The following is a 14741-nucleotide window of genomic DNA, read 5'->3' on the forward strand; positions in this document are numbered from 1 at the left end:
AAAGGTTGGGGGTTTCATAATTAATACCTCATAATTAAATACCAATTTAAAAATGTGGCACACATTTTTAAATTACAATAGAATCTATCAATGATTTCCTCAAATAAGTTTCAAATGCTTGATAACATAGAAATACACATCATAAATATGTAATATTCTTAGGGAGGATGCTATTATAGATATTCATTTGAAAAATTTACAATGACCTTCACAATGGAAGAACCCGGGGAGAAATATATCCTTAAACTTCTCACAGACTTCTGTTTTTATCTAGAATGTTTATACAATATGGTCTGAATGACTTATGGAATTGTATGTTCTTCATCTTATAGCCCACACCTTCGCTGCCACCCCAAGATAGGCCTGCCTTAACTTAGAGTTTCCCAGAATCAGGACAAAGGAGTGGATTGAAGGATAGATGACTCTAATAGTCTGACAAAGCGTGTGCACCAGTTTGACCTGATTTGTCTGAGAAATCCATGATATGAGAAACGACAGAAAGAAAGTAGCATAGAGTAGGAGAAACAAGATGACAGTTTTCAAGGCAGTTGTGTGGGCCCTGGTCCTGAGATCTCTGTGTCCTTTGAAAGAGAGCTGCATCTTCTGGAGATGTTTCCACAGGGAAAAAATTAACAGGACAAAAGCGATCAGGGCCACAGTAAATGGTATTAGAGTGAACATAGTCATAGTGAATATAACCAGCTCTGAAAATGTTGCGAAGTCACTCATTTTGAAATTCCAAGTTGTGTTTCTTTCATATCTTGCTATCCAGTCCTTGATATGTGTGTTCATTTGTATCAGATTTAAAATCAAGAAAATTAAGCTTCCTAGCAGTATCATCAGAATCACTTTTTTTACTCTCCACTGCAGGTAGAGAAAAGTGGGGCTGGAGAAGCTGGCTATTTTGAGCAAATAAAAGACGCTGAGGATTGTAGCGAGCCAGAGACTGAAGTGATTGGCAGCTACCCAGGTAAAAGTAACCAGTCTTAATTCTGTTCCAGCCACAAATAAGGCTGGATAATACAGAGTTGCAAACCAATTTACTAATATTCCCCAGATCAGACCAATTCTGAAGACTGCCAAGACGATGAGGATTTTATCAACTAATGACAACTTTCTTTTATTGACCCAGTCAATGCCGTTTATCAGTACTATGAATCCATTGCTCAAATTCCCAAGCATGAACTCTGCGATTATTATGAGAGTGAAGATGTGCTGCAGGGTACTTTCCATATCAGAGCAGAGAAAGCTCAAAATCTGATACCACTGCTGGTTATTTGCTGTTCTAAAATGCTAGGTATATCCTTGAATGTACAGTGACAATCTTCTTCGTCCTTCTCCTCCTTCTTCTTTAATCGTTGGCCTGATGTCAAGTCCGAAATGTCCAAGGTTTGTTAATCAATGTGCTGCATATAGCTGTTCCTGTGAAGTGTTTATTGTTCTTTAATTTCTTTGCTGAGCCCTAGTTAAGATATTTATGTCCTCACCACAGGCAGAAATATCCCATAGATGATTATGAAGCAAAGCTGAACTCACATTTGCAACCATGCAAATAAAGATACATTGTCTTTCATTGTTTTGTACTTTTGCCTTGTCTCCCCTGTAAAAAATTTGGTTCCACCAGCTTGAGTTCTGAGTTACAAAGATGATAAAAATATGATTCATAAATACGAAGCTGAAGGAAGCATTGCCACTGAGGATTTATAAAACACTCAAAGAGAGATCTGTGTCATTTCAAAAGGGTCCTCAGTTTCTGGTCAACCTTGTGAATGAAGAGAAGCTCGTCTACAAAGCTCGTCTTTCTCACTCCCTGCCTCTTCACCACGCAGTAGAGCTGCCATCAGCCCCCGTAGGCACCAAATGCCTGCAGCCTTTATCCACTTTCCCCTCCATATTTCTTTTCCAAACTTAAAAGTGAACAAAACATCAATTTTAAAAGATCAGCAACAGCTACCAAAGAAAGCAGTACTACATTATGTCATAAATTTCAAAACCGTGAGCCAAGCAAAGAAACGGATAATGGTAGTCTTCCGTTACCCACGGGAGGTAACTCCGCCTCATTCATGGTGGATGTGTTCCAAAAGCCCCAGTGGGTGCCTGAAATTGCAGATAGTACCGACCTCTGTGTACACTATGTTTTTGCTATATATGCATTCCTGTGATGAAGTTTAATTTATAAATTAGGCACAGTAAAAGATTAATAATAACTAATAATAAAATCGAACAATTATTTATATAAAATATACTGTAATAAAAGTTACATGAATGTGGTCTCCCTCTCTCTCTTTTTCAGTGTCTTATTGTGTCACACTCACTTATTTTTAAACCGTGGTTGACCTCAGGTAACTGAAACCACAGAAGGCAGAAGTGTGGATAAGGCGGAACTCCTGTATTCATTGTGAAGTGTCACCATTCCTCCTCCCACCTCACCCTCTCAATACAAAGGGAAGTGAATTAGCAAAATTCTGAAAATGTGGAGACTCAAGAAAGATTGTTTAATTCAATCTTAATGTAGATAAGACTCTTTTAAAATTTTGATTATAGTCTAATAAATAGCTATTTTGATGGATTAAAAAAGCTATTTTCATTTAAGAAATATATAATTTATTTGAATTATAAATATTTGTATTTTATTACTAATGCAAACTTTGCTGGGTGATCAACAGAGCACTCAGATATTCACAAAATAACTGCATCATCCTTGATGATTTGCAAATTTCAGTTATAAAATAGCTATGTAGATATTTTCTATTTTGTTGCTATGATGGTATATTTGTCAAGGTAGAATAGAACATATTTTCTTTAAGTTTGTTAGCTTTATACATTTATGAATATTAAATATTTAGATATGTGGCATGTAGACTTCCATTTGCTCTCTTGATATAGGCCTGATGAAATCCTATATACCTTTTCATTTTAAGAGCAAACAGAGGCTAGGCTTGGTGGCTTATACCTGTAATCCTAACACTCTGGGAGGCCGAGGCAGGAGAATCATTTGAGCTCAGGAGTTCGAGACCAGCCTGAGCAAGAGAGAGGCCCCTCTCGCTACTAAAAACAGAAAAAATTAGCCAGAGGACTATAAATAGGAAAAATTAGCCAGATGTGGTGTCACATGCCTGTAGTCCCAGCAATTTGGGAGGGCTGCAGGGCAGTGCTTGCATATAAAAACATACCATAGTCCTTTAGAACTTGTGACATAAACATAAGAGAGAGGTAGAGAATGCATAGCAGAGTTGTGATTTTCAGCTGCATGTTGGTGGTATGTTTCCATAAGAGAAAATATTAAAAAGACAAACTAAAGAAAAGTGTTCTCCCACTTCTGTGGGAGAAAGAGGATAGATGCTAGGGAAAAGTCACAGAAAGACTTTTTCAGAAGTCTGGACTAAAAAGGAAAAGGAGACAGCAGGTAAGAAAAGAAGACTATAAAAGGTGTGACTGTGTAAAGTATTTTCCTTGGATTGTGGAGAAAAATTTCTGTGTCTCTCCTACAAAGCCTCCCCTTTGAATTCCCTCAGTAGAGCTCCTGAACCACTTCTTGTTTGGAACTGCCCAATTCATGAATCACCATTTGCTCAAATAAACTCTTTAAAATAAATTTTTAGTGTGCCTCAGCTTACCTTTTAATAAATGTTGAGCTAAAACCCCATTCTAGAGATATGATTTAGTATATTATGAAGATAATAGGGAGACCACAGAAGATATGAGAATCTCTTTTTTTTTTTTTTTTTTTTTTTTGAGACAGAGTGTCACTGTGTTGCCCGGGCTAGAGTGAGTGCCGTGGCGTCAGCCTAGCTCACAGCAACCTCAAACTCCTGGGCTTAAGCGATCCTACTGCCTCAGCCTCCTGAGTAGCTGGGACTACAGGCATGCGCCACCATGCCCGGCTAATTTTTTTTTTTTCTATATATATTTTTAGTTGTCCAGATAGTTTATTTCTATTTTTTTAGTAGAGACGGGGTCTCGCTCAGGCTGGTCTCGAACTCCTGACCTCGAGCGATCCACCCGCCTCGGCCTCCCAGAGGGCTAGGATTACAGGCGTGAGCCACCGCGCCCGGCCTGAGAATCTCTTGAAGATAACACTTTTTTTCCCCTAATTCTAAAGGTACATCTTTTTTTTTTATATAACAATTACTTTATTCCTCCCTCTCAGGACACCTTCAACTCTCACAGGCCCTAAAGGAGACCTGCCCCTGCTACAAGACCCTAGAAAGGTAACAGTGCCAACTACATAACCCTTATGTTAGCTATGAGAAGTGTTAGTGGGAAGGAAAGAGCCATCATCAAGAAAGAGAAAACCTGAGGCATGTGGGAAACCTAACAAATGCATCAAGGCACCAGTCAGAAATCCAAGTAAACTATCATTTGCCCTTTTACCATTTCTATGAAGATCTTAAAAGAACTCCCATAGCAATGGATTAGTGTTACCATCAAGAAATGCGTTTGGGAGATAAGCTGGTGAGAATGACTGAGGTGATGGAAGTCGATACCCTGTTCTTTCCTCAGCCGAGGCAGTGGTGAATCCCACAATTAGAGCTACCATGAAAACATCCTCCTCTGTACTAGGCTTCTCTTCAGACAGAAAAATCCATGATTTTATCATAATTTCTCATTTTTAATTAAGGGATTGATATAATAAGGGGTTAATAATTTTTATTGTTTCAGTACTTCTCTGTTACTATTTCTTTTAATGCCATTAAGAAATCAGTTCTACTGTAGGATAGGGCCATATTGGTCTTTATGAAATCATAGCTATCATTATTCAAATGATTTAGCTAGCAATTTCCATACTAACACATATTTTCTTTCTTATATAAGAGCCACAGGTGATAATTTTCCATATTCAAAATAGCACCCAAACAATGAAGTCTAGTGTTCTCAGATACAAATATGGACAGTTTTCTCTCACTGATTTAGCTGTTTGGTTCACCCTTAAATGCAACTTATGAACACATTACAGTCCTCAATTTGGACACTAGCAGGAGGTTGAAGAATGGAATTGACAGATTTCTGAATTAAGAGATGGCAATCAGCATCACCATCACTACCAGCATCATCATTTATTAGATTTTAAATCATTTACTAGCAGGAATGAACTCAAAACCAGCACTTTGGATTCAAAATCAGACCCCTTATACCATTAGTCATAAATACTTCTGTAGCAATTAATTTTTAATTCTCATAGAGGTACTATATTCACACTCAAAAAACATACTGAGAGGCTAAAAGACAAAAGTAAATACCATGAATATTTATTCCATTGTTTTGGCCATTTTAATATATTCTATTCCATCTAAACAAAGCTTAAATGCATGTTCATGTGAGTGTACATACACAAACACCCACAAATATGCTATAAAAATCTTATCATTCCATATCAATAAGTCATAAACATTAGCTATTCAAGTTGTTTTATAAGAGGAAAAAGTTTCTATGATCAAAGAAATTCAGACAGCACATCCTTCTCTTGGATTTTAACAAAGTATCTTAGCATATTAAGTGCTCAGAGAGGTTCTTCAGCACAGAATATTGTGTAATGTGCTTCATCTGGTACTTACCAAATTTATTTTGAAAATGAGAACTGTTTCTATGCAACATTTATCAACATCATGTTAACAAAAGATCCTCAGGAAATCCACTGAGCAGTACTGCTTTATAACATCTTTCTTAATAATTACATAGTATGGCATAGACCTATGTATTATTTATTTATTTAAAAAATATTCTTTTAAAATATTGTTTGAGGTATTTCACAGTATTTCATATAATAAACCTGCTATGATTTGGGTTTGCCCTCACCAAAAGTCATGTTGAAATTTGACCCCCAGTGTGGTGGTGTTGGGAGGTTGGCCCTATTGGGAGATGTTTGAGTCATGGGAGAAAATCCCTCATGAATGGCTTGGTGCTGTTCTTGCGGCAGGGAGAGAATTCTCATTCTGGAGAGACTGAATTAGTTCTCGTGTGAATGTTCCTGCAAGTGTGTGTTTTTATAAAGCCAAGGTGTTCCTGAAAGCTCAGCAATTGCCCCGAGGCTGCATCAGAGAAACAAAGACAAACAGTTTGATGAGAAGGAAAGAGGAGTTTATTAATTTGGTGGCAAATGAGGAGGATGGAGACTCCTGTCTAAAAATGTCATCGTCTTCCTAATAAGCAGAAATACAAAGTTTTTAAGGGAGAGTTTTCAGCTTCAGGCTACATTCTGATCTGTCCCATCTCCCAGGAAGACAATCTCATGACCTCCACCCATCTGGGAGGCCCACCTGGACCTCCACCCTCAAGGACAGTTCTGCCAGGCATCTCCTGTAATATTAAGAACAAAGGACTGTCCCCTGCTCCTCCAGACCACTGGCCTGAGGCAGGCATGTAGGTTTTTGTTCCCAAAAAGAGTTAGAATGTTTTAAAGAGACAGAAAATCTTTTTATCATTTTTTAGCCATTTTCTCTGTTACAAGGTACCTCTCGGGTTTTGCCTCTTTGTGTCTCTTTCCCCTTTAACCCTCTGCCATGTTGTGATGCAGCAGAAAAGCCCTCACCAGAGGCTGAGCGATGCCAGCACCATGCTTCTTGAAATTCCCAGCCTGCAGAACCATGAGCTAAATAAACCTCTTTACTTTATAAATTACTCAGCTTCAGGTATTCTGTTATGGCAACACAAAATGGACTAAGACGGAAACTTAGACTAAGGAATGGGGTGTTGCTATAAAGATACATAAAAACATGGAAGCAGCTTTGGAACTGCATGAAGGGCAGTGGTTGGAAGAGTTTGGGGAAGCAGGTCAGAAGAAGAATGTGTTGCTGGGGACGGAGCATTAGGGCGATTCTGGTGAGGGCTCAAAAGAAGACAAAAAGAGGAGGGAAGTTTGGAACTTCTGAGAGGTTGGTTAAGTAGTTGTGACCAAAATGCTGATAGAAATATGGAAAGTAAAGGCCGTTCAGATGAGGTTTCAGATGCAAATGAGGAGGAACTCACTGGGAACTGGAGCAAATGCACCCATGCTACACTGAAGGGAAGAACCTGGCTGCCTCCTGTCTAAGCTTGAGGGCTTTGTGGAAGGCCAGACTTAGGAGTGATGACCTGGGGTGTCTGGTGGAAGAAATTTCTAACCAGCAAAGTGCACAAGAAGTGATTTGGTTACTTTTAACAGCTTTTGCTCAGTTATCATAGCAAACGAATTACCTAAAAGCCAAATTTATAATTAAAAGGGAAGAAGAGTGTAAAAACTTGGAAAATTCACCATCTGGCTATGTACAATAGAAAGAAAGAACATTTTCAGGAGAGGCTCCTAGAATGCACAGAGAGACCTTTTGATAAAGAGATTAGCAGGATAAAAGGGAGCCTGGTGCTAATAGTCAGAACAATGGGGAAAAGGCCCTGAAGACCTTTCCAAGCTCTTCAAGGTTGCCCCTGGCAACAGGCCCAGAGGCCTAGGAGGATAGACTGGTTTCGAGGTACAGGCCTCAGGCCACTTCCCTCCACCACCTCAAGGCGCTGCTCCCCACATTTTATCCTCTTGAAGCAGCCCTGGCTGAAGCAGCACCAGATGCAGCTGCAGCTTCAGGTGCTGCTGCTCCAGAGAGCATCAATGGTGAGCCGTGGTGGTATCCATGTGTGTGTGGGATTAATTCTGCAGGCCCACACATCACAACCATAAAGCTGCATCTTCTTGAAATGTTTGCCTGGGGAACAGATTAATAGCAGAAACCTATCAGGGACATTGTAAAGGAGTATGAAGTTTGCTAGAGTAAATATAGTCCTTTTGGAAAGGTATACAGTGCTCCTCAATTTCATCTTTCAAGTCAACGTTTCTTTCATATTCTTCTGTCTTCATACTCTTATCCATGTTTACCACTACAAGATGACAAGCCAAAAAGACCAAAGTCCCCAACAGTATCACGAAAACTACACTCTTAACTCTCCTTTTTAGGTAAAGAAAAATAAGGTTGGAGAAATTGGCAATCTCGACCAAATAAAGTATACTAAGGCTAGTTGCAAGTCAGATGCCAAAATAGGTGGTTACTGCCCAGGTGATATAAGCAATAATTCTTACTTCTAGAAGATATAACGCTGATTAAACACAGTTGAATACCAATTTAATAACATTATTCAGAGAAAACCAAATCTGGAGACCACGAGAGCAGTGAGAATTTGATTAGCTCAGAAGCTCTTTTGTCTCTTGACCCAGTAACGAAGTTCACCAGTGCTATGAAGCCATTGGCAAGTGTCCAAGAACAAATTCTGCACTACTACAGTGGACATGTTGCTCAGTAGTAAACTTATTGCATCTTGAAGCAAAAAAAAGACAAACCTATTATTAGTGGTTGTGATCCCTTAATATATTAACCTTAAGTTCTACTGGCACCTGGTTTGGTTGTGCAGTAAAGTTTTTGTTTTCTTTTAAATTCTGTTTCCAACCTCAAGGAGGAAAGCACCAGAGTATACTATTTGCTACATTCAATGCTGTCTTTATGGAAAACATTCTTATTCCCAAAGCAGCTCAAAATAACTACTACTCATATACTTCATGTCCTTACCACACAGGCTGGAATCTTTCATAGCTGATGTTGGCATGAAAGCTGAACTGTCATTTGCTAGCATGCAAATAAAGGTGTATTCGCTTTCATCATTTTGCAGTTTTTTGCCTTGTCTAACCTCTACATAATTTGGGTTCATAAATTTTAGATGTTAGCTATTAAAATTTTTAAACTTAATACATAGAATGTGCAGGAAATGGCTAAATTGGTATATGGAGATTAGTAATCCGGAGATGACCTTAATGGCTCATTACCATTAAGGGTTTATTTTAACAAAAACATTAGATCCATGTAGAAAGGCTTAAAGGAACTCATCTATAGGTTTTTCAAATTTTTACTATCAAAAGCTTCCCAGTCTCCCTAGGAATCCCCAGGAAAACTAATATTCCCTCACATTGGGAGCTGATAACTACTCCTTATATTTAGTTTTATTGCTCACAAACTCATAGACACACACCAACACACACACACCACCACCCGTACATTTCATGTAGTTTACAGAAAATTCTAAGGAGCCATAAGACATAAATTATTGTCCTGTAAGTTCCAAAATAAAAAATGAGTCTCAGAAGGCTCATTTAGATTTAAATACTTTTCTTTCACACTCAGCTTTTTAGTCCAGAGCCTGGTATTGCAGAAAGTGCCCATGCTACCAAGCCAAGAAATTAAAGACAATTTTTAAAAAGTGTATTTATATACCTTTTTTTACTATGTACTAGTATTATGTTTCTAACATTGTCTATTAATATATCTGCTTTTGTCTGTTTATTGATTTTTCCAAAGAATCCTTTAGTCCACCCTCATCTGTATTTTATTTTAGTTTTCTATGTCATCAATTTCTTCTTTATTATATGCAAGTTATAAAATAGTTAAAAATACAAGCTTGGAAACCAAATTGCTTGTGCTAACATTTCAATTTTCCCATATTCTATCTGTGTAATCTTGTGCTGTTAGAGCCGGTTCCCCTCAGCCCCCGGAACAGAAAGACAGAGTCACTGAGGCTGCAAAAAGGCAAAGGAGTTTTATTGACTAGCTCGAGCTAGGGTCCAAGCCCCGAGCACCAACGCAGTGGTCTCTTTCCATGGGCAGGGACCCCGCGCAGCAGGGGCACATGTCTTTTATACTTTTTTTTAGTGGAGTACATGCACGGGGCGATGGATTCCCCCTTCCCTCCCTTAATGTATTTGCTCCTTCCAAAGTGGCTGATTGTCTTGGCTCCTGATTGGTTGGTTTTCAAGCCGCGGGACTGGCTTTTGATTGGTTGGGTTTTTTTAAGTTGTGGGACAGGCTTCTGATTATGCCTTGCCCTTCTTATATGGTTAATTGGTTGGAGGGCCCCTGGACTCTCTAGCCTTTTATCAGGAAGTAACTTGCGGTACCTGTCACGGCTCCACTTAAGCCAGCAAGCCATATTTACAGAAGCAATTAGCATCTGTTAGAATCAAAGAGAGCACACATTCTTTTTTTTTTTAAACAATTCCCGTTCTTCAGTGCAAGGTACTTAGCTTCTTTTATTCTTCAGTTTCCTTAAGTATTTAATGTAGTACGATTGTTTTCAAGATTAATCATGATAATATATGTAGAAAACCGATGTATAGCTGTCTGTATACAATAAAACTAAGTTAACACTAACATTATTATTAATATTATTTTGTTTCTAACTTCATTCTACTTTTTAAAGATGACTTTGTCACTAATCTTATATCTTCTTCAGTTAAATATTGGCCCATTCATCTTTTAATTTTTTTTAAATAAATACATTCATAGATATGAATTTTTCAGCTTTGGCTGAAATTTTCAAACTTCAGTTTAGGTAGTGCTTTAGTTGTTGTTCGGTTTTAAATTTGAGATTAACCCTAATGTGTGTAGGGTTTTTTAAAAGATTTTATAGCTATGATTGAATTAGAGAGTAATTTACTTTCCCAACTTATGGCATATTATTACTGTTAATCTTATTTCATTAAAGTATTATATTATGGTAATCTGCGAATATATTTTGTGTAATAGCCATTCTTTGGCATTTATTGAGAATTTTTTGGCTTAGTACATGGTCTATGGTTTGAAGAAGTTAAAGGTTTCACTCAAATGATTGTGCAGTCTCTGTTAGTGAAGGACTCTACATTTATCTATTAAATTAAACTTATTACTTGTGTTATTCACATCCTTTTTGTAGTTACTAATTTTGCTTGATCTATCAGTTTGTGAAATACTTGAATTTTTATTATAGATTGATTCAACATTTTGTCCATTTTTAAAATTTTGATTTATTTATTTTGATACTATATTTTTAAAAGCACTCATGGCCATAATTTTTATATCTTATTTATTGTGTTTTATTAACTTAAATATCTCTCTTTAAATACTGATACAATTCACCTTAAAAAGCATTTCATTTGATATTAATATTGCTCCATCAGGTTTTGTTTGGTTGATATATTAGTTTAAGATTTAGCTTCGTATTACAAAGCTAAAGAAATGAGTAAAAACATACTAGTGATTTAATTAGATGGAAGCTTGTCTATCTCTCATCTAACAAAAGGATCCAAAGTTTGGATGCCAAAATGCACATGATAATATAGGGGGTCTGCCATGAACCAGGAAGGGAAGAATGAATGTTGGAAAGTCCCTAGCAGTCCTTTGACCATTGGTATTCTTACATCTTTACCCACATATTTTCTACCATTTTTTATTTCTTTTAGGTGTGACTCTTGTATATAAGATATAATACACGAAATTAAAATATATAAAGTTTATAAATGTATAAAATATATTAAATTTAATATTAATATGTTATAAATACATGTAACATATATTTACTAATCTAAAATTTGAGTGTTTCTACCTTTTAATCACTAACTTAATTCATGTAGTGATATTTGATAACTCTGAACTCATCTCTAATGTCCTACTTGTGGTTTTCATCATGCTTTCTCTTTTCTTTTCTAATTCTCTTTGTCTGCTTTGTCTTGGATTGATGGAATTGTTGCTATTGCTTTTTCCAAGCCATCTATTTAGATGTTTACTTACTTTTTCTATTTTTTTATTACAAAACACACATTTGTTAACATACATAACATGTTTCTTTTTTTAATCATGTTTCAATTAAATCACTGTCTTCTTTCAATCCAGGCAAATTTCTTGGCATGTTTTAAAATTTCTTTGCACTATCAATCCCTTCCAATATGTGCTATGAAGGTTTTTTTGTTTTATTAACCATTTATATTGAAGTATAACTGCATAATTTATGTAGAATAAAGTTTAGTAATTTTGAGTACGCAGTTTATATATTGAATTTTAACACTAGCTTGCTTTAAACTATAAAATATCAATTTTATTACAACTTACATGCAGCCAATGCTTACTTATTTTCTCAGCATATTTAACATTTTATTTGCTCAACATCACTTCTTCCATTGCAATTTTCCCATCTTAATTTATTTTTTGTCTTTATATTCATCTACTCAGGCTACCATAACAAAATACCACAGACTGGATGACTTAAACAACAGAAAGTTATTTTCTTATGGTTCTGGAGGCTGGAAATCCAAGATGAAGGATATGAGCTAAAAATAAAATCCTAAGCCCTCTGCTAACTGAATGGACCCCTCTTAGCCCTAGGAATCCCATTACACCTTAAAACTGAGATCCCAGCCATGACAGGATGGGAGAGATAAAGCACAATTATACATGCACATGATTTCTCTTTTCATAAATACAGCTCCTCCTGTAGCTTGTTAAATATGGATATTTAGCCACCCTGATCAGTATAAAATCCTGTTCTTTTTTCTCTCCCTTTAAGCATGTGTACCTGGCTTGTGGCTAAGAGCGTGTTTTCAGGCTTGCCAGAATGGCTGCTGCCAGTTGTAAAAAGACCTTTTTATGGGAAATAATGCTCTCCTTGTTCCAAAGTATAACCCTCATTATCTTTTTAGTTAACAAAGGGCTGCAGGGTTGGTTTCTGATGAGGCCTCTCTTGCTGGCTTACAGACAGGCCACCTTCTCATTGTGTCCTCACCTGGTCTTTCCTCTGTGCCCACGGACTCCTGGTGTCTTCCAGTCCCGCTGAATTCCGGGCCCATCGTCATGACCTCATTCAACCTTTGAATGCCTCCTTAAAGGACTTATCTCCAGATATAGTCACACTGGGGATTAGGGCTTCAAGATGTAAAATTAAGAACATTTACTATAAGCACCAAAATTATGTATTCTTTTATGTGCTTTTTCCACCAAACTGAAAAAGCTTTATTTTTAGTAAATAGTCCTAGTCTTTTTTATTCAGAAATATTATCTAATTCAATCCCAAATTTTAGCCAAGAATTCAGGATTATAGTTACATTCCTTAGCACATTGAAAATATGAATCAATTATCTTCTGGCATATAATTTTTTGATAAGGTTTCTCTTGTTATTCAAATTAGGTTTTCCTCCTCCTTTAGAGATTATCTCATTACTTTGCAGATACTTTCCAAATTCCAGTTTGCCTCTGACGGTGAAATTTTGTTTCAATATATCTAAACGTGAATGTGTATATGGTATTTCATTAAATCAAGAATGCATAGAGTAGGAAAATATTGTAAGAGCAAAGGTAACTCCATGACCGGCTAGGCTTCCTGGAATAGGCCTAAGTTTCAGTTTCCCCGGTGCGGGCCCTCCCCTTTCCCGAAATGAGCCAATGACCGCCGGAGGATCCTGAGACTTGGAGCCGACCAATCAAGAGTTAACATGACCATGGAACTGACCAATCAGGAGCCAACAGGGTCAGTCAGTCTTGAAGGAACAAATGAACTGAGGGAGGGAGGAGGGATGGTGTACCCAGCGTATGTAACCTACTGAAAAGTATAAAAGCTTAATTTTTACCCCAGGGCGGGGTCCTGGTTGTTGGAGAGGCCACTGCGTTGGTGCTCTGGGACTTGGACCCTAGCTCAAGCTACCCAGTAAACTCCTTTGCCTTTTGCAGCCTCGGTGACTCTGCCTCTCTGTTCCTGGGGCCGAGGGAAACCTGTTCTAACAATATACCTTTGTTTTAGGTGCCACTGTTAACAAGTATCATTATTTTAATTGGTCAGAGATCACCTTAGTAAATAACAAAATACATTTGATGCTTTTTAGCACAGATTTTATTAGAGTGCCACATGCAGAAAAATAAGACAAGATTCTCTTTGAAAAAGATTTTAAAAGGTATGTATCTCAAAGCCAAAGTCAGTATGTTCATTGTTGGAACACTACTCCATGTACAAAGATATCAGTTATCACCACAATTACTTAACATTTTGAATGTTCAAGTCAGTTCATTATACAAACCAACACCAAAAAAATTAAATTATAAATAATTAAAAGGAAGAAGTAAAAATAATCATCATAAATCAATAAATGCAGATAATGTAATTTTCTATCTGCAAAAGACAAACTGTGAGCTGAAAACACTAAGCACGTGTAATGGTTTAGCAAAGAAGCTGGCTTCCAACTCAATAAACAAACAGAAACTGTCACTTTGGTTTGTAGTGTTGGTGACTAAAAGAAGATTGAAAAATTGTACAAAGTTACTTGAATTAGAAACATATTAATTAGGTACCAAATATTATAGAAAAAAATTAAGAACATTTAATATAACCACCAAAATTATATATTCTTTTATGTGTTTTTTCCACCATATTGAGATGTGGTTATGAGCAGCCTGTTCCTGCTGATGCGTCATCTGAATTTGGGGGAGAGTCTCCCTCTGCTGGGGACTGTTACTCTGCTCTGAGCTTGTGTCTCCATTCACTACTGGGTAACACAGAACCTCAGTTTCTTCATGTGAAAAATGTTGTTACTCACATGTGAGTGTTAGAAAGTTATGAAGTATACAGATTACAGATTTATTTGCCTCATACATATTATATCTTCCTCTTTTAGTGGCTACCTATGACATAGGCCCACTTTTTATTTTATAGCATATGTTTCTTAGTAAAATATCTTTAAAAAACACATACAAAAGATATTCAGCACAGATACATTCCATGAATAAATGAGTAGATGAACTACATTAAGACAACAAGACAATCCATTCCAAACACAGAGCCTGCATGTGAAGGGATTTCTTTGTGAACATAGGCTAGGAGTAAATTCATAACTTCTAAAAATATATAGGATTCTCTTATGTAGAAGATTTAACAATATTAAACACAGAGCACATAACCATGATTCCCTTCCTTTTATCTCACACCTTTAATTT

At 36.8% G+C, this 14741-nt stretch overlaps 1 protein-coding gene across 1 annotated transcript; it reads right to left on the bottom strand.

The window, feature by feature from the left end:
* Positions 1-321: 321 nt before the first annotated feature.
* Positions 322-1233, bottom strand: LOC123640052 (taste receptor type 2 member 13-like). Its single transcript, XM_045554391.1, has one exon. The coding sequence runs from the start codon at positions 1231-1233 to the stop codon at positions 322-324; it is 912 nt and encodes a 303-aa protein (XP_045410347.1).
* Positions 1234-14741: the final 13508 nt, after the last annotated feature.

This window comes from Lemur catta, chromosome 6 (assembly GCF_020740605.2).
Source record: "Lemur catta isolate mLemCat1 chromosome 6, mLemCat1.pri, whole genome shotgun sequence".
Classification (NCBI taxonomy): domain Eukaryota; kingdom Metazoa; phylum Chordata; class Mammalia; order Primates; family Lemuridae; genus Lemur; species Lemur catta.

What these genes read in the sequence shown, in the direction of transcription:
- LOC123640052 (XM_045554391.1), bottom strand. Translation starts at nt 1,233, where the DNA reads ATGGAAAGTACCCTGCAGCACATCTTCACTCTCATAATAATCGCAGAG.